This window comes from Engraulis encrasicolus, chromosome 6 (genome assembly GCF_034702125.1).
Source record: "Engraulis encrasicolus isolate BLACKSEA-1 chromosome 6, IST_EnEncr_1.0, whole genome shotgun sequence".
In the NCBI taxonomy this organism is placed as follows: Eukaryota; Metazoa; Chordata; class Actinopteri; order Clupeiformes; family Engraulidae; genus Engraulis; species Engraulis encrasicolus.
Genome location: NC_085862.1, coordinates 11,550,338 through 11,574,742, shown reverse-complemented (window position 1 = coordinate 11,574,742; position 24,405 = coordinate 11,550,338). Strand labels below are relative to the sequence as shown.

The 24,405-nt window shown below is 41.8% G+C and overlaps 3 protein-coding genes across 3 annotated transcripts in view; all 3 read right to left on the bottom strand.

Moving 5' to 3' along the window:
• Positions 1-1,852, bottom strand: part of hdgfl2 (HDGF like 2) — a 29,259-nt gene extending 27,407 nt beyond the window's left edge. Inside the window, exon 1 of the mRNA XM_063200609.1 lies at positions 1,597-1,852. Coding sequence (XP_063056679.1) covers positions 1,597-1,668 — 72 coding nt within the window. The 5' untranslated portion in view covers positions 1,669-1,852. The remainder of the gene's footprint in view (positions 1-1,596) is intronic.
• Positions 1,853-5,269: 3,417 nt separating this feature from the next.
• Positions 5,270-19,180, bottom strand: sirt7 (sirtuin 7). Its single transcript, XM_063200039.1, has 10 exons — positions 19,076-19,180; positions 18,134-18,271; positions 17,639-17,743; positions 17,128-17,198; positions 16,222-16,294; positions 15,754-15,852; positions 13,954-14,190; positions 13,613-13,693; positions 6,977-7,083; positions 5,270-6,533 (listed from the first exon to the last, which is right to left on the bottom strand). The coding sequence occupies exons 1-10, from the start codon at positions 19,178-19,180 to the stop codon at positions 6,281-6,283; spliced, it is 1,269 nt and encodes a 422-aa protein (XP_063056109.1). The 3' UTR covers positions 5,270-6,280.
• A 2,813-nt stretch (positions 19,181-21,993) lies between these two features.
• Positions 21,994-24,405, bottom strand: part of spag17 (sperm associated antigen 17) — a 42,683-nt gene continuing 40,271 nt past the window's right edge. The window contains exons 33-35 of the mRNA XM_063200608.1: positions 23,575-23,781; positions 23,295-23,408; positions 21,994-22,387 (exon numbers count right to left, since the gene is read on the bottom strand). Coding sequence (XP_063056678.1) covers positions 22,346-22,387; positions 23,295-23,408; positions 23,575-23,781 — 363 coding nt within the window. The 3' untranslated portion in view covers positions 21,994-22,345. The remainder of the gene's footprint in view (positions 22,388-23,294; positions 23,409-23,574; positions 23,782-24,405) is intronic.

Genomic DNA, 24,405 nt, shown 5'->3' with positions numbered 1-24,405 from the left:
TCCCGCTGCTCCCTTGGGGGCTGGCCCCTTGCACTGGTGAAGCATAAATGCAATTTTTGCAGTGTGCACTTGTGTGCTCTTCATTACACCTCTTTTATCTTGTGACAAAGATGTCTGGTCCAAATGTGTGTCATTTTAGAGATATTGCTATGTCAAATGTGCAGCAACTACAAATATCCGAGCTAATACCAAGAATTTGAAGGCATTTTTCTCCATTTCAATGTTTGTGTAGTGACTGCACTTTGCCTTTGTACAGCTGTAGAAGAACAGCTGTAGTCATACTGTACACTAGAATACGCACACAGGTTAACTCTGCCATTAGGACTACATTTTGCCATTCTTTCTGATAATACTTCCCATCACCAGGCAACTTCTTAAGACAAATAACTTAGATGCACTGAGAGAAAAGGGAGCTGAATACTGTTGCACACCCTCATTTTCATTTTTTTTTATTTATGAAATGCTTAAAGCCAAATAGAAATTCTACTTCACAGTCGTGTTTTACTTTGTGTTTAAGTCCCACATAAACATACTGTACAGTAGGTGTATTCAGCTACTTGGTTGTCCAAACTTTATCATCATCAAATCATGTGTGAAATGAGTACATTAATATGAAGAGCTCAACGCTTGCTCTGAAAGTCCACTTGGGGAAAGTCCCATTGTCATTGTGACACAGCGCATTTGTATTCCTCACCTGTGCAAGGGAGCGACCTGAAAAGCCCCCCAAAGGAGTAGTGCAGCGGGACATAACCATGCTCAGGGCACCTCAGTCATGGAGGAGGATGGGTGAGAGCACTGGTTAATTACTACCCCTCACCAACCTGGCGGGTCGGGAGTCAAACCACCAACCTTTGGGCTACAAGTCTGGCACCTTAACCGCAGCGTTTACACACGAGATGACTGCCTTTTTTGGTATAGTGTTAAAACACAGTTAGAAGAAGCTTTTGCATGTTTGTACATTCTTAGCCACTACACACAATTACTGCAGAACTGAGAATGTATTATTACTGAGTTATAAAGCCCTCTGTCAGCTGTCAGTCAGCTCAGCTGTCATCAAACATCATCACTGCATTGAATGCTCTGTTTTCCACAATGGACATCGTCCTCATGGAATTTTGAGAATAAAGGTCATTGATTGAATCATGGTCATTCCACAGTTGTTCTGTAACTTGAGTGTAGGCTAGAACTAATTGGCAGAGGGAGGTCAAACGTCAACAACCCTTTGCCAGAATTATGGACTCCGCCTTGGCAATGGTTGCTTATCTTAGAGGCTCTGGTACAAGTAACATCCCATGAACGTAAATACTACCACAAGGCAAACACCTCGAATGGAGAATGATGGAGAAAAATTTGCATAAACGGCCAAAGTTTTTAACTACACGTTCAACACAAGCTCGGTAACAACCCGGACACGTTTTCCTCTATAGACAGCGATGGTTATACATATAACAAACACAAACTTTACATTCATCTACATTTCAAGAAACTCTAACCACAGCCAAAACAGATGACAAAAAGGCAACAACCGTCTTAAGTTCACCAGTAAACCTTAGGCAGAGACCCTTAGAAACTCATCACATCGTTATGCTTTCTTACCCGGGCAGGCCAGTGGGGGTACCCCTTCATTTTTGCGAAAACTAGGTCGCCAGGCTGGAAATTGTGCGGCATTTCGTTTGTACTTCCACGCCTTTTTTGATGCGATGTGCGTTCAACGGCAATACTATAAAATTTCTACCTCAAAGCAAGACCTCCGCACTGTGTAGTTTATAAAATATCAAATGCGAGCTGCTTTGAAAGAGAACTGTGGGTAAGAAGGCGGTATTTCCGGTAACCTGACATGCGAGCCCGAGCTCCCATCTTCGTGCTTTCCATTGGCCCAAATGTCCGTCAATCACGGTCTCGTCGTTAGTCTCAACTCAGAGCCACGAAAATCAGAGTTGTGACAACTGGTGTACAGGAAGTCGGTTGGACACATGAATCACGTAGATTCAAATAATTATAGGCAGCGGCTTTCTTTTCACCAGAGACGAACACAAAACCACGTCATAGCAATCAAATATTAGGTAAAAATGAAGAAAAATGAATTACATTTACCATTACAGCACTTTCTGTGTTCAAGTCTCACTTCCTGGAACTATTTTGGAACTACGGCAATTGCAATCTGTCTCTCAAAGGCTCCTTGGGCCGCCATCTTCGAGTACAAATGGAACACAGAGGTCAATTGGATTAGCGTAACTCTTACTTCCATGTCTCTGTGTCAAGTCTCAACCAAGAACCGTAGAGAAAATTGAGAAATGGAGAAATGCACCTCACACTCAACACGTCTGAACAGTTCCCTACATTGTGTACTGAGTAGTGTGCATTCTAGTTGGATTTTGGGTGTTAAAAGCAATTTTATTTCAAACGATATTATTTGGGTGGGGTCTACAATTTATCTGTGGGCCCATCAGTGCCAAAATCAGTCTGGATTTGGATGAAAAAATGTTCTTCAAATAGCTATTCCACTGTCCTCAAATGCTGACCCTCCAATTTCACATTATATGCCGTTATCACAAAGCATAATTTAGGCCTAAAGTAGGCTACAGGCCCACTACAAAGACCTAAATCTGACCACATGTTAGACTTGAAATGAGTAGACCAAGGCTATTCAAATGGCGGCCCTGGGGCCAGATGCGGCCCTTAGACAGCAAGATTCTGGACCCCCACAAGCCCCTTGAAATACAGAATCGTTTTTTTTTGGAATTTAGAGATAAAAATATGGGTTCCTTTATCGTGCTGAAACGAGACACGGGACGTTAAAATGCAGGAAATTACTTACATCTAAGAAATGCAAAAGTCAGCAGCCATAATACATACAAATAGTTCGTCCCCTTAACTGAGAGGAATTTGAAAAACTGGCCCTCATTGACATTTAATTGAATACCCCTGGAGTAGACATTTAACTTAAGTCTGCAAATAATTGCCCTTCATTTTCACATTATGGCACTATTATTTAGGCAACTTATGGGCACATTGACAAGACCTCATGACTGAAGAAGGAAAAAACCCAATTAATTTTGTGAACTATAGGAGCTTAAAAGTGAACGAGACAAATCGAGCAATCTGCGTTAGTTCTGGCAGACCACGTAGTCAACGCTCCTATTTGCCTATTGGCTGACGCCAACCTAACCCCTACAGCTGTCCACGAATCAGCTGCGCTTTAGTTAATCAACTGCTGCTCGCAATTGGATGCTGGCCTTTGGCACGCTTTATTTAAACTACCGAATTTGTTTTCCTGTCATTGCTTTTTGCTGCTTGTTTTGCACCCACCACCTCCCCTGCTCCACCAGACTTATCATTGCCAAACAATGTCATACTGTTGTCATTGTTGCTTGCTCTGTTCTAGGGGGTATGTTGCCTTTCCAGCTAAATGGAAGGCACTCCACCTGAGGATGCTGCTGGTCCCTGTCTTGGCTTCCATGGAGCTCATGGAGAAGCCGGGGAGCTTCCTCCGAACAGAGCCATACCACCAAACACAAAATGTGCAATCAGAAATAAAGCTTCTGAAATGTATCTCTGTTTCTCGTCTCATTTTTGAGTAGAGTGGATCTGACAGAACTTCATTCACTGTCAGAACAAGACATGGATTTCATATTGAACTTAAATTTACTTCAAACGCAAGTGATGGGGAGCCATTTTAATAAACGTGTGATGTCTTTTTGGGAATAGAAATACACATTCCATGAGTTTAACACAAAAGTAGTCTTTTAGTATTGCAACTCCTCTTCTTGTTGAGTGTTATGGCCCACCTCAAAGTCAACATCATGCCATGCCATCAGCCAGGGAAAATGGTGGTACTTGAGGCTAATATTGATGAACCTTGTTAGAAACAAAAAATATATAAAAAATATTCAAATCATCAAAAAACATTCCTTAATTCTAATTTTGAAATGAATAGGTGGCCCATTTTACCTGAACATATTTTTTTTTGTGGGCCAGAATGCACAACTGACACTAAAACTTGTGTAGGAATGTGTGCATATGTGTCTATTGTGCGTTTAGATTTTGGGGTTGCATTTGAACTGGCCTCAACTACAATACCTCCTCGTGCCTATTTACGTGATGTTAAACCGGCCCTGGCTGAGTGCTATATGTACACTTGCATACACTGTATGTGTAGATGTGGCTGCAGCCTAGGGCCCCCCTCCCCAGCAGGCCAAAGGAATAAAAAAAGCAGAATTGACATAAAACACTGTATCGAATAAATAAGGGCTTTAATGCATTACAATACTCCACCCACTAGTTAGCAACTATCCTTTATTCTGGGGACAGAATGCTGATGCTGTCTATGTAGTTTTGTTGCAGGATTTCTGTTCCGTTGGGGCCACAGCGACCAGTAGCCTTGGGGCCCCTGGCAAAATCCGGCCCCATCTAGACCCCTCTAGAAACTCATTGTGCCACCTTTTAACATTGACCAAATTTGATAGAAATTTGCAAGGAAGATATGGTAGTGCAACAATCTTAATAAAATATAATAAAATAAATAGGAGCTAATGCTGCCGCCCGTGTCTGCATCAGTGGGGGTGTAATGATTGTATCAAACTGAGAAATCGTAATACGCAGTCACGATACTGTATTGCAATGCAAGGAGGCAGTATCGTTATGCGCCCGTCAAAGTTTTGTTACGCTTCAGTCCAGAAAACAACCACTATATGTGATGGTGCTTCCAAGCTTCAAATTATCATTATCATTTTAAAACTTTTTCAAAATGATCAGTAGCATCTTATAACCTATTCAACCTATCACCTAACATAGTTTTTACTGATAATTTAATTTTATAGTGTTGGCAAATGTGAAAAAAAAAAGAATGATCAATTGAAAAGATATATTTCAAAAATCGTGGGATGTATTGAACCATAGGTCAAAAATTGTGATCCAAACCAAATCATGAGTTGAGTGTTTCGTTACAACCCTAGAATCTTCATAAGAGTAGAAGTACGCAGATCCCACCTCTCTGAGGCCAGGTGCAGGACAAAGGCGTATCTGATAGAGGAACGAGTAGAAGTCGCTCCGCTTTGAAAATGTATTCAGGTCATATGTGTCGACCCAACAGGGTTTTCATCAGGCTTGTGTCATCAGGCACAAGCCTGATGAAGACCCTGTTGGGTCGAAACGTATGACCTGAATACATTTTCAAAACAGAGCGACTTCTACTCGTTCCATTATCGTTACAGCCCTAGCCCTACATATCAGAGTATGAGCTAGATAGAGTAAGTAGGTGATGAAAAAGTTGAAGTCTATCAATTTTTTTTTATTATTTCATTGGAGCTTTCTGTGAGGACAGTGGTCTGTATTTCTCTCACCTATACAAATATCACTCAAATATCGCATCAAAAATAGAGGGAATTTTCTTTTTTTGACCATTTTAGTTCTCTTCATACATTTCTTTGATTCTCTCATCGTTGCCATCATGCAAGTACACCCACAACTCAGAAGGACCATCAGCAAAGTTACTTTAACAAGCTGCAAATGATGGCCGTTATACTTTTAAACATCTCCAATACATTCCATCTAAAAACAAATAAATAAATGCTTCCATACAAATACAAAATGTGTTCAATGCAGTGTGTTTTCTCAGATGCCCTGACATTGAAGTTCTGTGCACAAAGCAGCTGTGTGTACAAATGAATAATGAGTACCTTGCCCAGCAAGTTTAACTTATCCCCCGGTGAACAGAACGTCTTTTAAGAACATGTCCATTATTCCAAGAGAACGGGACACCTACGTGTATGAAGTCATGCGTGTGTTCAACTTAGACGCAAGCGTGAAACTTAATTAAGTCACACATAGAATCTTCGTAAAGAACACCTGAGAGTGGTCAACAAGCTACAGGCGTGGAGGCAGGAGATGTCCATGTATATGTCCCTTCGCCATAGCCTGGTCTTACTCCAGAATATATTCCTTCCATGGATCAAGTTAAACGACTCTACGATCTCCCGTACTGTCCTATGGCTTGTGGTCTCTTAATTCCGCGTTGCCCCATCTTCGTTGAGAAAATAATGGAGCCTCCCTGCTGGCAACCAGCACAAATGAGCATCTTTTGCAAACATCCCGACTGCAAATAAGAGAAAGGTCTTTGAATTGTGCTTGTTACATCTAGGCCCGTTGTTCTGAAAGGGCTTAGTCTTGTTACCAACCGGCCAAACTGTAAACAAGAGAGGGACAAGGACTGGAGGGGAAGTGTGTGTGTGTGTGTGTGTGTGTGTGTGTGTGTGTGTGTGTGTGTGTGTGTGTGGTAATTTCATGTAGCCACATCTATCTTGCTCATCTTTTCATCAGAGTTTCTTTGTTCACTTTGTTGCGCCGTCAGTTTTTTCCTCTGTCCTTTGTTGTATCCACGTCCAAACCAGCCTCCGCGGACCTCTGAAGACTCGTCTGTACAGTCACTGGACTCTTGAGGGCAGGCAGATGGAGAGTTGACCAATCTACGCGTGTGACTTGCCTCCTCTGCTGGTCCCAGAGGTGTTGCCATGGTGACAATAGGATCTTCGTCCCTATATATATATATAAAAAAAGGAATTGAATTGTTGCTACCAGCGACCATATACACAGTATGAGGCCAAAAGTTTGGACACACTTTCTCACTCAATGCCTTTACTTTATTTTAAGGCTATTTACAGTACAGTGTAGAGTTACTGAGCATAACTGTGTATGAACACATAAAGAGTTATGTGTTTAATAAACAAAATTAAGAAGGCAGTGAATGTGAAGGTGTGTCCAAACTTTTGACCTATACTGAATGTGCATATCTCAGTGGAACGTACTATCTGTGAACCTTTGGGATGCTTTAAAGAACATTCTCAGTCATGAAATCTTGTGTCACATCAGTGAAACAGTTTTGCATTTTTGCAATCCTATGTTGCATTGATGCTTTCCAATGATGAATAGAGACGTTACGTACGTTGGAAAATTCAGAGACAAAAGAAGCAAACTTCACCTGTTATAAGCTGGTACTTTAATGTTCAGCTCCTCCATGAGTAGGGACATCACGACATCACACTTTCCATGGATTTTCAGAGAAGCCATATCATCCTTTGGGGTCCACTGGGAGAAGAAAGGGGAAAAAATGTGTCCAGTAATGAGAGGGCTGATTCTACCATGTGTAAGTCAAAAACGTGGGTAGCTACGCAGTCGTACTCTTATGTATGCACCAGGCTTGTACGAAATTCCGAATTGAAAGAATTTCAATTCAAAGTAATGCCATAACACGAACACTAGGTGGTGGTTTCTATGTACTTTCAATGGGTAATGTAGATTAAATTCAAAGAAATTCAAGGTAATGGCACCACCTAGTGTTCCTATGAATTGCATATGCATTACTTTGAATTGAAATTCATTCAATTCGGAATTTCGTACAAGCCTGGCATGCACATATCTAGCCTGGTTCACACCAGACGGTGTATGTGTAGCTTCGGCGCCCCCTGGCGGAGCAGAGCTACACACACTACCGTCTGGTACACAGCCATAGAGCACGCTCCGTCTCCAACCAGAAAATAGAAGGAGCATTTATTGCTTCAAAATCAACGGTAACTCACATTGAGGAGTCACAAGACAGATTAGAGACTACATTGACTCTTTAAAGATTAACAGGAAGGTTTTTGAAGGAATTTGTTGGTGAGGAGGCCGTGCCGAAACAATAAATTCTCCATCTATTTTCTGGTTGGAGACGGAGCGTGCTCTATGGCTGTGTACCAGACGGTAGTGCGTGTAGCTCTGCGCTGCCAGGAGACGCCGAAGCTACACACACACCGTCTGGTGTGAACCAGGCTAGCACATATCCTGGTGCTGAGCTTGACATGTTGAGTCTGTCTTGTGTGCAATACATGGTATCAACAAGGCATCTCTTAAACAGGGTGTTCATGTTCATGGCAGTAACTTTACGTAACAAATGCCAAGCTAGCAGGAAAATGAAGGTGTCGAAAACTCCCTCCCAAAGCCTCATGGAGGTCTGATAACCTACATTGGCCTAGACCAGGGGTCTGGAACCTATGTCTCGAGGGCCATTTGCGGCCCTTGAGGCCATTTTATCCGGCCCCCGATGTCATTTTAATGTTATGCAGCTTCACATGAAATATGACATATTATGAAAAGTAATCTTAGAAAATACATTTGCAATACAATTAAGTCATATTCAAGGGCTCGAGAGAAGTTGGGGACTGTTTTAAAGGTGCCTGGCTTCAATATAGGTCTGAAGTGTAGGGGGAAATCCTGGTTTGTGTTCATAATACGGCCCTCAGAGGACTTTTAAAGGGGTATGCCACTATTTTGGGGCTTAATATGATAATTCTTAATTAATGAATTTGAAGTGGCCTTTCGAATGAGCAAGATTCCCCACCCCTGGCCGAGACCTTTAGCTCAGTGCTATGCGTTAGATGTGTTTGCCTCTAAAAAAATAATCATCACAGTATACAAATCTTGTGCATACACTGCTTGACCCAAATGATCCAATGATACATTGATCTAATGATAAAATGATAAGAGGAGAAATTCCAAGGCTTGCTTATGATTTGGAGGCTTGCATACAGTATATCACGAAAGTGAATATACCCCTCACAGTTTTGCAGATTTTTGAGTATATCTTTTCATAGGAAAGCATTACAGAAATGTAACTTTGACACAATGATTAGTGACCTTTTAACAACGTATTTAACCGCTTAAATTTCTTGTTCACTCAGAAAAAACAAAATACAGCCATTAATGTTTGAACATGTACTCACAAAAGTGAGTACACCCCAGATTAAAATCCGGTAGAGAGGGGGCGATGTTGGCTCGAATCGTCTCGAAATGAAACGAAATGAAAAGGGATGACAAGGGAGGTCATCAGTGTGTGTTTCAACCTTTCTTTGCATTGAACTTTTAAATTTTGAGTCTGCATCTGGCTTAAATAGATTGGTGTGAGATTTGAATGCAATCCTATGGAGAATATCATGATCTACTTCAGTAGTCACAGTGCATGTTGACATGCATGTTCCTTTTAGGTGTATTTCAGATTGCCAATGTTGACAGCATTCATGCATCCCCAAACCATGTCAGTCCCACTACCATGCTTGGCTTATGAGAGGATACACCTTTTTTTTGTAAAACTCACTTGTTTACCACCACACGCTTGACACCATCTAAAGCAAATTTGTTTATCTTGGTCTCTTCAGATCACACAACATGGTTCCAGTGATCCATATCCTTCGTCTGTTCATCTCTCTTGAGACCAAGATAAACAAATTTGCTTTAGATGGTGTCAAGCATGTGTGGTGGTAAACAAGTGAGTTTTACAAAAAAGGTGTATCCTCTCATAAGCCAAGCATGGTAGTGGGACTGACATGGTTTGGGGATGCATGAATGCTGTCAACATTGGCAATCTGAAATACACCTAAAAGAAACATACATGTCAACATGCACTGTGACTACTGAAGCAGATCATGATATTCTCCATAGGATTGCATTCAAATCTCACACCAATCTATTTAAGCCAGATGCAGACTCAAAATGTAAAAGTTCAATGCAAAGAAAGGTTGAAACGCACACTGATGACCTCCCTTGTTATCCCTTTTCATTTCGTTTCATTTCGAGACGATTCGAGCCAACATAGCCCCTTCTCTACCGGATTTTAATCTGGGGTGTACTCACTTTTGTGAGTACATGTTCAAACATTAATGGCTGTATTTAGTTTTTTTCTGAGTGAACAAGAAATTTAAGCGGTTAAATATGTTGTTAAAAGGTCACTAATCATTGTGTCAAAGTTACATTTCTGTAATGCTTTCCTATGAAAAGATATACTCAAAAATCTGCAAAACTGTGAGGGGTGTATTCACTTTCGTGATATACTGTATGTCCCCCTTTTTTCCTTTCATCGGGAATCTCTGAAGTCTGAGAACACTACACCAACTTTGAAATATGGGGGTGGCAAGCAGTATGTTAATGTTAACGGGTTGTTAAAAGTTGTCGGCAAATGGGTCTTCTAAATGGACAGTGACCCAAGCAACCAAACCAAATTGGAAACATGGCGTGAGGACAACAAAGAGTGGCCTGGAGTGCCCTTAAACATTTCCTTGTTACATCTCATTATAGTGGAATACAAAAGGATACATTTTTGGTTCTTGATCTGTAAAATGTGTTTTTTTTTCTCCTCAAAAGATTGAGAAGTGTGTGAGAGAGAGAGAGAGAACCTCCATGCCATTGTTGTGTGGCCGCCTTCGAAAAAAAAGAGTCACCATCTAGATATCTTACTGATGGTAAATAAACTTGATTACTTAATTTATTTTCAAGTCCAAATCCAGTATATATACTGTATGTAGCACATTTAAAATACAACAGAGACAGCTGACCAAAGTGCTGGACAAGCAGGTAAAAAGGACTTCAAAGATACTGTAGCCTCTTGAGATGAACCATGTCTTCCTGCATATCTGCACCGGCATGTGGAATCCCGCTTATCTCCCTTATCCTGCTTATCTGTCGTTAGAGTAAGGTAGTGTTGTAGTATCTATTATTGTCTGTTAAGTTGTAGGAACCATGCACCAGAATCTAGTGAGCAAGATAGACGCGTTGCTACGCAGGCGAGAAACTTAGCCGGGCCAAGAATCTTCGCTTGGAATGCTGACGTGATTATTTTCTATAGATCATGTACATGGTTCCTACAGTGTTCTCCCTTAGATACCATTCCAAAAGAAGATTCTATGCGCGGCTACCTTACATGAACACTTGACTGGATCCAAGAAATGAACGGTCACCCCATCAGCCAATCGGAAAAGAGAAATCCGTTGTGAAGGCAGATAACTACTGGCACACTGTGCAGCAATTGCAGGAGGAGAGAAGTGCCGCACACTCTCAAGTGTGACCTGAGGAAGGCCGACAGGCCGAAACGTTGTCACGTTAAAAACTGTTCATTATATCCCCGAAACGCGGAGCGTCGGGGATGTAATGGTTTTGCGTGCGCCGCCGCCGCGTAAGGTCTTTCGTGTTAACGCGATAACTTTTGAACGGATGTTTGGATTTGTCCCAGATTTTTTGGGTGAATGCTCTAGGGCAGGTTCATGAACTGATTCGAGTTTGGAGGTCAACACTTTCAAGATGGCTGAATTCAAGATGGCCGAATTTTTGTTAGGTCCATAACTTCTGACCAGGTGGATGGATTTGTTCCAGATTTGGTGTGTGAATGCTCTAGGGTAGGTTCATGAACTGCTTCGAGTTGGGAGGTCAACACTTTCAAGATGGCTGAATTCAAGATGGCCGAATTTTTGTTTGGTCCATAACTTCTGACTGGGTGGATGGATTTGTCCCAGATTTGGTGTGTGAATGCTCTAGGGTAGGTTCATGAACTGATTCGAGTTTGGAGGTCAACACTTTCAAGATGGCTGAATTCAAGATGGCCGAATTATTCTTTGGCCCATAACTACTGACCGGGTGTATGGATTTGTCCCAGATTTTGTGTGTGAATGCTCTAGGGTAGGTTCATGAACTGATTCGAGTTTGGAAGACAACACTTTCAAAATGGCGGAATTTTCATTTGGCCCATAACTTCTGACTGGGTGGATTGATTGGCCCGGTAACACCCTATTTTAATGGTTCACCATTTCAGTGAATCTACCATATTAGGTACAGTGTAATAACCAATGTAACAATATGTATTACCATGTAATACTATTGTAATACCAGTGTAACAATATGCAATATCAGGTACAGTGTAATAACGAGTGTAACAGTATGCAATACCATGTAATATAGTGTAATACCAGTGTAACAATATGCAATACCATGTAATACCACTTACGCACAAACACATGATGTAAGTAAAAAAATTACATTGTATTAAATATTGTTACACTGGTTATTACACTGTACCTAATGTGGTATATCCACTGAACCATTAAAACAGTATTACCATTTGCCCCATTTTTTGCTTCATTTTCACAATAGTCAGTCCCTCCAGGATTTTGCACTGGGATTTTGTGATTTTTGCGGTCAAAATGCCTGATTTTGTGGCGGCATTTTCTCATTTTTTGCAAAGATTTTGTGGCATTTTCTCATTTTTTGCAAAGATTTTGCATCCCTTTCTGGGTTTTTTTGGTAACTGAAAACCACAATCAGTCTAAGCAGGCTTAAGACAAAAGAGGGAGAGATTCAGAAACACACTTCCTATATAATAGAATAATAAAATATTGTCAAAAGCTGTCAGAGCGTCTTATTAGCCAGTGCGTCCAATGTGTAAAAAAAAAAATAATGGCCGCGACACTCATAAATCTCTGTCGATATTTTAGAACGACTTCGGGGGAAAACGGGACAGCGCGTTATGAAAAATACTTGTGGGTATAGCCTACCACTAGGCCTAATGAAGAGCGTCGCGGGGTACAGTAGCCAGGCTGTATGCAAGCGTTACAATGTCACCTGTTGGAAGACGCGTCTCTCTCTCTCTCTCTCTCTCTCTCGTGCTCGTATTGCAAGCTGTTGCATATTATTTGCTTGATGCAAAGTTGTGATGGCATACACGCTCTCGTTGACATGGTTGTGTGCATGGTTGCATGGATTCGCAAGACTTTATTGCAATAACACAGTGAAAGCGTGGAAGGGCCGTTCACTTCCTATCTCGGTGTCCTTGACTGAAACAAGTTGCAAAACTCCACACTTCCGAAACCTTTGCGATCGGCACTACAGTGATTGTTATCAGAAGGCTTGTGCCTACGCATAGACATAGACCCTTAAATTACAAACATTAGCGAACATTGAAAAAAGATCAGACAACGACCGTCGGGTAGCATGCTCATGAAAGCGACAGGGGAGAGTGGAGAAGTTCCGCAAACATGTAGCCTAACGTAAGATGTTTGCTACTGTGCGACAGTACCGCCACTATTTCATGACTGCATACACTTCTTCGTCATGGATAAATGGGCAACAATACTTTTTCCACCCAGGATTGCACTGAAAAGTAGGCTACTGCTGTTAAAAAAAGGTAATGAGTGTGCAGCACCGACGCCTGCGTGTATGTGTGAGGGAGGGGAGGAGAGACGCGGAACAGCTGAGATGAGGGTCGCGACTTCCGAAATAGCAGGCAATTATTTTTCAATGTTTCAGTGACATATTAACAAAAATGCTTCGTATTGGTTTTCGTCTCCGGTGGTATTGTAGTCACATTTTTATTTTTTTGACGAAAATATAAATCAATAAACTCCACAGAATGTTGAAATTTTGCGGGAAAAAATGCGGCTTTACAGGAATTACGCGGCATCGTGAAATTATGCGGAATATCATTGAATTTGCATGAATCCACGCGATCGCTGAATCGCGAAAAACTGGAGGGACTGAATAGTCGTTTGGTTTTAAGCCTATGCACGTCATGTCACGTCTGTATGTATCATATACGTTTACGAAATGGTGGACGGGAGTGGTAGAAATGATGGGGGACTGGAAGCGTCGCGTTTCGGGGATATACCTTAAGCAGTCGAAGGCGACTGCACAGGCAGTCTAGTTTAACTTGAGAGTGTGCGGCACTTCTCTCCTCCTGCAATTGTATTTTCTGGTTGCCAGCACCTCTGTTTCTGGTGTGCGTTTTGCACCTCCACTCATCTACACTGTGCAGCAGTACCTGTAGGTTGACAATATAGAGGCGTGGTCTCCTCGAGGCAGGCCGAGTCATACACCACAGACGAGGATACTTCTTCAGAACCTAAACAAAATAAAGTGAAATTAAATCTCATTGCCGAAAGTGCTCTGTGATTCAAATTTGCCACTGAGATAATAGGGCTGTAAATTAACACCAGCCAACCGGCCAAATGTTGGTGAAATTTCAACGATGTTTTCAAGACATGAGGTCCAGAAGTCTTAAAATTTTATAAGGTGTACAATCCAGATGACATGAATAAATACTGGGAGTAAAAAAAGGACGTACTACTACATTTAAAAATGTGTTTTAGATATTCATCTTGCCTTGAGGCTTGAGCCCAAACAGAGGATGGCGTCACAGTGTTCCGCCGCGTCTATGGCTCCGTTCCAGTTGAGAGGCCAGTCCAGCGTGCCGCGTTCCCCGAAGTGAACGATCGTATCCCTCAGGTCTCCTCCACACTCACCACACTGCCGGCCGGTCGCATGCCTGTGTTTAGCTGTTCGCTCCGTGACATCAAAGAGACGGATGTATTCCCTCGTCGGGGTGCAGGACGTACACACCTATTGCAAAAAGAGTTTTGTCATGATATGCACATGGGTCAAAGACGTGCAAAATGGCATTGTCATTCAGTGTAACGGATGCCTTCTGCTGACTGTAACTGTAATAAACATGACTCTTTTTATTTATTTATTGTTACAGGAAATTCATAAAAGCCTCGGCTGTCATCCATTCGCTTGAAACAATTTAAAAATCATGTTTTTTTGTAGTTACAGTCGGCGGAAGGTGTCCGTAACACTGAATGACAAAGACGTCTTTGACCCACATACTGTATGACCAGTCATTAACACTCGTTCATGGACACTTTCCCCCGAATAGATATAATCCAATCATCTAATGCGAATGCACTCTAGTGGGCGTGGGTTATAGTACTGCGGTGGGTATGAGGAAAATGCAAGTTGGGGCAGGGCAGCTGGCTGTTGAGTACAGTAAGCAGTGATCGGCAACCTGAAATCATAAGTTACAGTCCAGTCCAGTGCTGCATATTCCAAATGACCCTGTTTTATCTGTCCTATGAACCCAGGTGATCATTCAGCCAGACGATCACTTAATTGAATTGGATGGGTAAATTAGGTCACACTTGAAAGTGAAAGAAAGTGAAAGCCCATTGGGAAACTCCAACTCCCATTGTCATTGTGACACAGCACTAGGGGTGGGCGATATGGTAAAAATGTTGTAACACGATTTTTTAACATGGAATCGCGATTTTGATTTTTTATCACGATCTTCCATCCAAAAAATAAAAACAACAAAAAACAACTTTCATATACTTGCAATTTGTAATTTGCAGTCAATAAAATGTTAACACACTGATGATACCCTCATAAAGTGTACAATTGGAATACAATAATGTAAAGAATAAAGTGAAGACAACAACACAAGTGAGAAAACATCACTCTGATACTGATAATAAACATCCTCACTGCAAGACGATCTATACGATTTCTCCACTTTGGCAGATTCGAGACGATATTTTACTCAATATCGCGATTCACGATATAATATCGTCATATCGCCCACCCCTACACAGCACTCCACAGCACACAAGTGAACACTGCACACTGCACACAACGAAATTGCATTTATGCCTCACCCGTGCAAGGGGGCAGCCCTCAGTGGCGCCCCATGGGGAGCAGTGCTGTGGGACGGTACCATGCTCAGGGTACCTCAGTCATGGAGGAGGATGGGGGAGAGCACTGGTTGATTACTCCCCCCACCAACCTGGCGGGTCGGGAGTCGAACCGGCAACCTCTTGGATGCAAGTCTGACGCCCTAACCGCTCACCCATGACATGGGATATGTGGGACTGGACTGTAACTAATGAATCAAGGTTGCGCATCACTGATAGGAAGTAAACAAGTTTCATTTACATTTAAAAAACAGTGAAAACTGTCCAAAAGCTAAGAGACTACAAATGAGCAGTAAAAATGATGGATGCATGATATGGCCAAATGGTCAAACAGCAGACTATTAAACAAACAAACTACTAAACATGCATTTCAATGGACAAAGATGGGCTGCATAGTGCCAAAATGTTGAATGTAACCGAAGAATGTTAATCTTACCTCTATAAACATATTCCCATGCAACTCAGAGAGATTCTGCCTTGGAAATCCACTTCTTAGGTGGAGCCCATCACAGTTTTGAGAGACTACATGCTGAACCTGAGAAGAGCGAAAGTGCCATGTTGATGGAGAGAGATCGTAAAAGAACCGACTCGTATTCCTTTGGTTACAGACATCGAAGGTCTTGCTCAAGCAAAGTCAAGTCAGTGTTTATTGCCACTTTCTTCAAATGCACAGGTCATAAAAGGAAAATGAAATTATGTTTATCTCCGTATACCACGCTAGGACATAGACCTACACAGCACTGACATTCACAGACTGACATGTAAGTGTGAGACAGGTCAAGTAACAGTGATGAACTAATAACAATAAAGTGATGAATTAATAAATAACAACTGACTTTTTGGTGCATTTTACAAAGTAAAAGTATTGGCATAGTGTACTAAATAAAGTATATGGTCCACCTACCAGCTTTTCCTCATGCAGCATCTTGATGCACATGTGTGTAAAAGTGGGCTCAGCTTGACTCAAATCAGTGACGCTGTGAAAACAAAACAGTAGTGAGTGACCGTAAAGAAGAAAAACACCATAATGCCGTGTACAGACCAGGAGCGAATTTTGACGATTAAATTAAATCTAATCGCAGGCGAATTCGCTCTGACGCTGTTCGGCGAAAACCAATCGGAACTTTCATATCTCCGAATGTCCCAGGCTGTCAAGCCAGAGCCGTTATGTGATTAGCTGAATCAAACATGTCAATGCTGCGCATCGAGCAAATACAGCGAATTCAAGGCGAAACTTCTTCTGCTACCCACGCTACCAGGCAGCGTAGTTCGCTCTTGGTCTGGACACGGCATAAGGCCTTGTGTCCACCAAATGCGTTTTTAGTGCTCAGAGAGACTTGAAAGCTGGAAGGCTAGTGCTCTGGAGACAGAAGACCATATTTTTTTTTAAAAATTGAAAACAGGCACTGTACTGTAGATCAGTGTTTCCCAACCTTTTTTGTCTCGCGTACACTGCCATGAGTACCCCCTAATTCATGTTCTATATCGCTTTCTCTGTCCTGATGTGAGTGCTCCATACATTTGTTATAATAATAACAACCTTCCAAGTACCCCCTGCAGTGTGTTCGCATACCCCTAGTGGTACACGTACCCCTAGTGGTACACGTACCCCTGGTTGGGAATCACTGCTGTAGATGGCGGTGGCACACATCTTATGCAAGCAGTCACCAAATTCCACAAAAAGAGAAGGAGGGGACACTCCTTTGCATTGGGCGGGCGGAGTTCGAATGATCTTCCCCTACGTTTTGATCATGATGTAATAGTTATTATACGAAAAAGATTTTACACCAAAACGGTCCTTCATATTTACCTGACTGGGAGCCCCCTCTTCAATCTTGTCCACACTCCGTCCGGCCCTCTGTAGTCTGGGATTGATGCCGCCTGAAGAACACATCACAGACAGAAGTACCGTTTATGGCTGCGTCGCTTCCATCACTGGTATCACTCTATTGCTGCACAGTCCTCGCTTAATCGTGTGGCCGCTAGGGGTGTAAATCACAGCCTTCATGACGATACGATATCCATTTCTTAAATCAGGGATTCGAATTTTTTTCGATACTTAAGAAATCCCCACGATGCGATTCGGTTCGATTCGTTTTTTTCCAATTACTTGTCCACTACTATTGTGTTATGGAGCTAGGGCATTGCACAGGGGCCAGCGATTCAATTCTTTTCGATTCTTAAGAATGCCCCACGATACTATGCGATGTGATTCGATTAAATCGCCGGCTGATACTTCCGATACATCGATACATTTCGATTTTATTGACATCCCTAGTGGCCGCCGGTGTGTTAGCCCGGTAATCCATCTAGGTTCCTACCGTGCTGATCCCGGCACCAGTGTAGATGACCAGGCTTTTAGACATCTGCATCGCCTCGGCAAGCTGCTTCACTTTCAGTTGCAGTTCTTCTGTGCTGTCGTACATCTAAATGAAAGGAAAAACCAAAACATCACAAACAAGAAATGTGGAAAACCTCATTACTGGCAGGGCACACGAGGAACAGGATCAGCTAAAGTGCTAGAAATGTGCACTGTTGCATTGGCCAAGGTTCAAGATCAAGGGTGGAAAAATGTGAAGAAAAATCATGGGCTTCTTTGAACCCAGGCCTTGCATATGATTGAAGAGGAGGCCAAATAAACATGAAAGCATAGTTAAGTAGAGTTGGAATGACATCCACCTAGAGAGCCTTAAGACTAACAGAAACAATAAACAGAAACAAAATTGAAAAAGAAATAACAGGCTGATTATATTATTCTAAAAGGACACTCAACACACTTTATTAAACATATCGAAACTGACACAAAAGTATCAAACCTCTTCTTGCTTCCTCTTCAGTACAGTCCTCTGTATTTTCCTTTTGCATAATTCTTCAGCAATGTCTTGATTCTGCTGTAAGGCTGCCAGCTCTTTCTCTGTGCGTTCTCCATCATCCTTCTTCAAGATTTCTGATATCTGAGCGGAAAATGTCAAACGATGTGTCAATTCACTTGTGGCTGATTTGTTTGAGATATGTTTGTGGGACTTTGTAAGACTCCACACACCAGGGTCAGATTTTACAACTATGGTTTTCTACACTGCTCCCTGACGTGTACCCATTTGTAAATAATGGGCACAATCGTGTTGGGCTAACCGGGGGGCAACCGCCATTCCGACAGTATTTGATTGTCATTCCGAGCTATTTAAACATTGCTGCAAGTGCTTAGAGGCGCTTGAACAATGTTCTAACTTGACATTTGCAACAATGTTGCGACACGAGCGAGTGAGTGAGTGACAGCTTAATTACAAGATCAGTGTATCATGTTGTCACGGTCCAAATGCCCTTAAAGGTAGGATCTGAGATCTTTGACAGACGGTTCCTGCAATAAAACGCAATGTCGGAATGGTTAAACTTTTGTTATAGGATCAGGGTAGGATACAACAGTCTGAACAACGCTCGCTATTCACTTGAAAAGGGGGGGGGGGGGGGGGGGGGGGAACAAAACATGGGGCACACTACACTAGCCTACACCTACTACAACTGGAGCTACACGGCAATCTTTTCAGAAGTGACCAAGCAGCTATCGTAGAACGCAAAGTGTTGCTGCTATCCAGAAATAAATCAGGCCATAATAAGTTGTTTGATTCATGGACAGACATGAAAGTTACAGAAAATGCATCTAATACCTACCTCTATGTGAGAGGTACGTATTTGATGCATGTTCTGTAAATTGTTGGGTATCTTTCATAGATGCCCCTTTACATTCTGTTATGCCTTACCATTTTGAACGACTTCCTCCGATTTTCTCGTTGTATAATTTTAGCCTTTTCTAGTGCTTTTCTTTCGTCTCGACATAAACATCGGCTCTCAGTGGGTTCCTCCATGTTGGTTTGACCATAGATTGAAGCGCAGTCAGTGCTGTGTGTAGGCTACCAACTGTGGACGAGAGCGCTCTCTATAGGTAGGGATGGTCCCACCAGAGGATTTATAATACAGGGAGAAGATTCAGTCTTACATAGTCAGGTTCATTGTGTATTTTTGCTGGATTTTGTTGGAGATTTGGAAAACTATATATTTTTGAAAAGTATATTGTATAAGCAATCAGAAAAAACAATGTTTCCATTTGCACAGGTGTCTGCATGGCGGCCATCTTGGATTTTTAAAAATGATGTCCGAAAAACCTACATTTTGACATTTCTCAGCTTCTGAATAAGCTAGAACACTGATTGTAACTCCTAAACCTACATTTTCAAGGACAAGGAATCCAATGGCACCACAATAAATTTGATAGGTCTTAACAAAATGGATTTCTTCTTTGATTGATTGTTTTACAGACATGTACACATGGTCAGTGTAATGGAACGTTTCACATAGGAAGGATCAAGCTCTTTTGACAGTCTTTTGACACCTCATCGGCATCATCATCAATGTCACTTTCGTACGTGATATATTGAGACTAGTCCTCGTCTGTGGCAGTGACTGCCACACTGACAGAGATCTGTACAGGCTAAGTTCCTTGTTCTGCAAGAGCACCTAGAAGAAGAACAGTCTGATTTGCACTGACATCTCACCATCTCAACAATGGCTTTTGGAGCTGGAAGGACCTCAGTGGTGGTAGGTTTTCTGAGTGTCTAAAGTAGCCATTTTCCAGGGGATCCAACTGTGTAACCTGCTGAGCGATGACTGCCTGTCCCCACACCCTTGTTTGGATATGGACTCTCAAGATGTTTCAGAGCTCCGATTGTTGTACGGAGCTTGTCACCTTCTGCCATGTGCTTGCAAGAGAGATATCAACGGTTACGTGGCGCTATTCCGACATGTCGCTATTCCGACATGTCGCTATTCCGTAGTGGTGTCAACAATGATCGATTCGGCGATCCGAATCGATCCGGGGCATGGACGATCCAGATCCAGATCCGGCAAGTTCCAGAATCAATCCGGCAATTTTTTCAAGTTTCAATTACTTCCATGGATATTTCGGGAGCAAATGAATGTTAAATTAAATAAAAACACTTCAAAACATTGCAAGACTGATACAGACTGATACAGAAAACAGCCAATAAATTGTTGCTCAGTATCTGACTACTTGTATTTCCTCATCATGGCTGAACATTTGCTTTGCGTTCAGTAGAAATGTAATGCATTGCAATGCATTGTAGAATTGAATCGAATCGGATTGGATCTAATAGAATCGAATCGAATCGGATCTACTACCTCCCGAATCGTGATCGAATCGGATCGTGAGGGCAGTGCCGATCCACACCACTACTATTCCGACGTTAATGTCTATTGTCGGAATACCGACACGTTTTCCACCGTCCGCCGCTATTCCTACATGCCGCTATTCCGACATCCCTAACCTTAACCCTAACCCTAACCCTAACCCTAACCCTGGGGATGAAAAGTGTCGGAATAGCGATTGCCCCCCGATATCAACGTAGGTCAGGGATTGTCTTGATGCTGATGCCCTTGGGTGCGTAGGTTGTACATACAAAGGTAGCCAGTGTTGAAAGCATTCCCCCTTTCAAGTCTGCTTCCTCCAGAAGCATCTGCAGAGCATTGATGACATCCTCATCAGCTTTGAGGTACACCTGGAACCATGTTGCCTTGTCTATGCGAGAGCGCCTCCCAGTGTTGTCAGCCCCTGTGAAGGCATGGAAGGCGGGCAAAGCCTTTGCTCATTCTGGACTTCGAGCTCTCCACAGTGGTTCAATTTGCCATAGAAATGGAAGTGTTCAACAGGGCCTCATAGTTTGCTTGTTTATTCATTGACTGATGGAGACAAACTGAATTTCCCTTCTGATGGGACTAATAAAGTTATCTGAATCTGAATCTGACACATATTAACAATATTAAAAGCAGATCTCACTCACACCGCTGACCGCTACACCAAAGAGCATGTTGGCATGTTAGTCAGAACACACCCACAACCCTAGTGACAGTCACTACATCCTCCTTCGGGAAGCACACCCGTGCGCTTCACACACTCATGGTGTCCCTCGCGCAACTGCCCATCATGCTTCTCCCATCCAGTGTGCCGTCATCAATGCTTCACCCATCACTGGGGTCCCTCACACTGGGGTCACCAATCCTGGGGGTCCCTCACGTGGAATTACGGCTCATACACAATGGGTACGCTTCCGATGGCCTCACCGTACCATCCCACTTCTGACACCAGTTGTAGTGAAGGGGGAGTAGAGTGGCCCAGCCGGGACTCGAACTGACTCTGACTATCACACCAATGAGTCTGGCTCTTTGGTGTAGCGGTCAGAGACCTGGTTTACTACCCCAGAAGGTCCGGGTTTCGAGTCCTGGCTAGGCAACTCTACTCCCCCTTCACTACACTACATATAACTAACCCTAACGAAAGGCAGATGAAAATAAAGTTACAGTAGTTTTAATTTATTTCTTAAACATGCACTGTTGGGGCAGTTCATTTAAACAGGCAGCTTGTTTCAGCTGAGTAATGTCTTGAAAACACAAGATATAAACACAAAACATCTATCAATCAGTACCCCTGTCTAGGGGGAAGAGCTGTGCCAAGTTTCAGGCATGTATTGTGAAATTGGACAGAGCAACACAGGTTCTAACATTTAATGACCAGGCGGAAATGCAGAATTGGGTACAGTATGTGAATTACTGATGGTAATGGGAATTCTGTCAAGTCCATTACAGACATGAAACACAAGACAAGAAATTCTGAATGCAATTTCTTTATTGAATAGTTATGAATTAGATTTGGCTCTGTTCAGAGGAGGGCAGGTTCTTTAGCACCACCTTTAGACTCTTCTTCTTTAGACTCTAACTGTTAGAGATTACAGAAGACATTTGGTCGAGGTAAGAAGTGCAAAAGGAAGAGCAACAAGCTATTCATATAAGGGTTCACACATACTTTACAAGAAATAATGTTAAAATGTTTTTATATTTAAAAGAAACAAAACCCATTTTAGTGTGTGTGTGTGTGTGTATAAGAAACCATTGTAAATATTTACTTTAATACTGCTAATTTTATTGAATTGTTTTATTTTGTGGCTTATCTCCCCTTTCATTCAAAATACTTCACTGCATTTTCCCACTGCAGCATCATCCATCTAGGGAGAAAACAAAAAAAACAAACAAAAATCATGAGTGCACCCCTGAGACATAAAATTAAACCTAATGGTCAATTACATACTACGCTTACACTAAACTTAACTGTTCACAAAATTCACGGTCTGGTTAGTATCACTGTACCAAGGCTGCATTATTTTGTTTTGTACAGTCCTTAAAAATAGCACTGTTCATTTAAGAAAAAAGAAGACTGTGTAGCAGCCTATTGCCACACGAACACTATCCACATGCACAGATATTCAGAATATATAAATATATATATTTTAAAGTAAAATTAATTGTACGCCAAATTAGAAATATATGCGGATTTGCCAATAGTGTGAACAAATATATTTTGGTAGACATAGGGAAGAAAAATGCACCGGCTAAATGTACCGGCTAAATGTAACATACTAAGTGTATGTTATGTATAAACGACGCATAAGCCACACTATGTTGTGCTTCCTGTGCACAAGACTTTTTACTATTACTATTATCGCACAACAACCGCTTCACACACGTCCCCAACTGAGACATACGATCTGCACGATTCATTTTTTGTCATGAACCATGCCACCCCTACTTAACTATAGGTTTGAAATACAAACATGGGATATTATCATACAGTATACAGTAGATGACCACAGGGCCTTCCAAAAAACGGTGAACTGTATGTGAAAATCTCTTGGTGATCTACAATATACGTATAATATAAGTTTATCACTTAGCGGATGATGTGTACAGAATAAACAACATGGATTTATCTAAGTAAAAGTGGAAAAATTAGGATACACCCTACGGTATTTACAGCTACTGTCTGCAGTTTAACAACTAGGGTATGAGTATTATTATTATTAATATTAATATTATTACCACTAATACTTCCACTAATGATAATAATTGACTTACCAGCAGCAGCTGCAAAAGGCCCAAGGCGTCCTTCTGCTCATCTAAAGATCGGAATTCTATGGGACGGACATCACCACATTCCTCCTCCGTTCTCTGCAGCTTCCCAGAGTATTTCTACAAAATTAGACACAAACGACAATTCTACCAAACTACCACAGCACTGAACAATGTTGTTTTGGTAGGAACTAGGAACAGTGATAAACCAAAGAAGACCAATACGTCCAGTCTATGTATTTTGTCTACAAAACAAAGGTAAAAAGATAAAAGAATCACAACACACCATTACATAATCTGCATGTTTGTCCTCCAAAGACCTTGGCACCAGCTGAGAGTGCTGTTGCATGCTGTTGTCTGGTGGAATTTGGATGAGTTGGCGAACAAGCAAAACCTCTGGACAGTTTAACATGGGAAAAGGTGATGAGGACACAGGTAGTGGTTGGTCTCTTCTGTCTAGACTTGTTCCAAATGATGAACCAGCGGTCTTCTTCTGTAATAAAAAAAACAATACATTGATTTAACCAAGAAGTGGCTTCTCAAAGCACAACATTTACATTATTGGGGAAACAAAACAATCACTTCGTACACATTTTGTGAGTTGGCTGCACATTCAGCAGGGGCAATAGGAGGATCTTTGTTTACATATTTGTGTGCATGCATCGCAAATTGTGTGGATTCAGTTAGTGGCAGGCTTGTACGAAAGTCCGAATTGAAAGAATTTCAATTCAAAGTAATGCCATAATACGAACACTAGGTGGTGGTGTTCTATGTACTTGCAATGGGTAATGTAGATTAAATTCAAATAAATTCAAGGTAATGACACCACCTAGTGTTCGTACTATGGCATTACTTTGAATTGAAATTCATTCAATTCGGAATTTCGGAAGCCTGGTTAGTGGGCAAAATCCCTGGCATGAAATCTCACATCTTGGCAACCGAACCAACAATTCTATAGCCGAAAACGTACAGAAATACAGTATGACATGATGTGTTATACATTAATATTATTGGTTATGGGGGGTTATGTCCTGAATATACTGTATTCCACGATTTTAACGCTGATGCCGGCAGATATCGGCTGCCAATTACGGCCGAGTTCTTTTTTTGTCAGTGC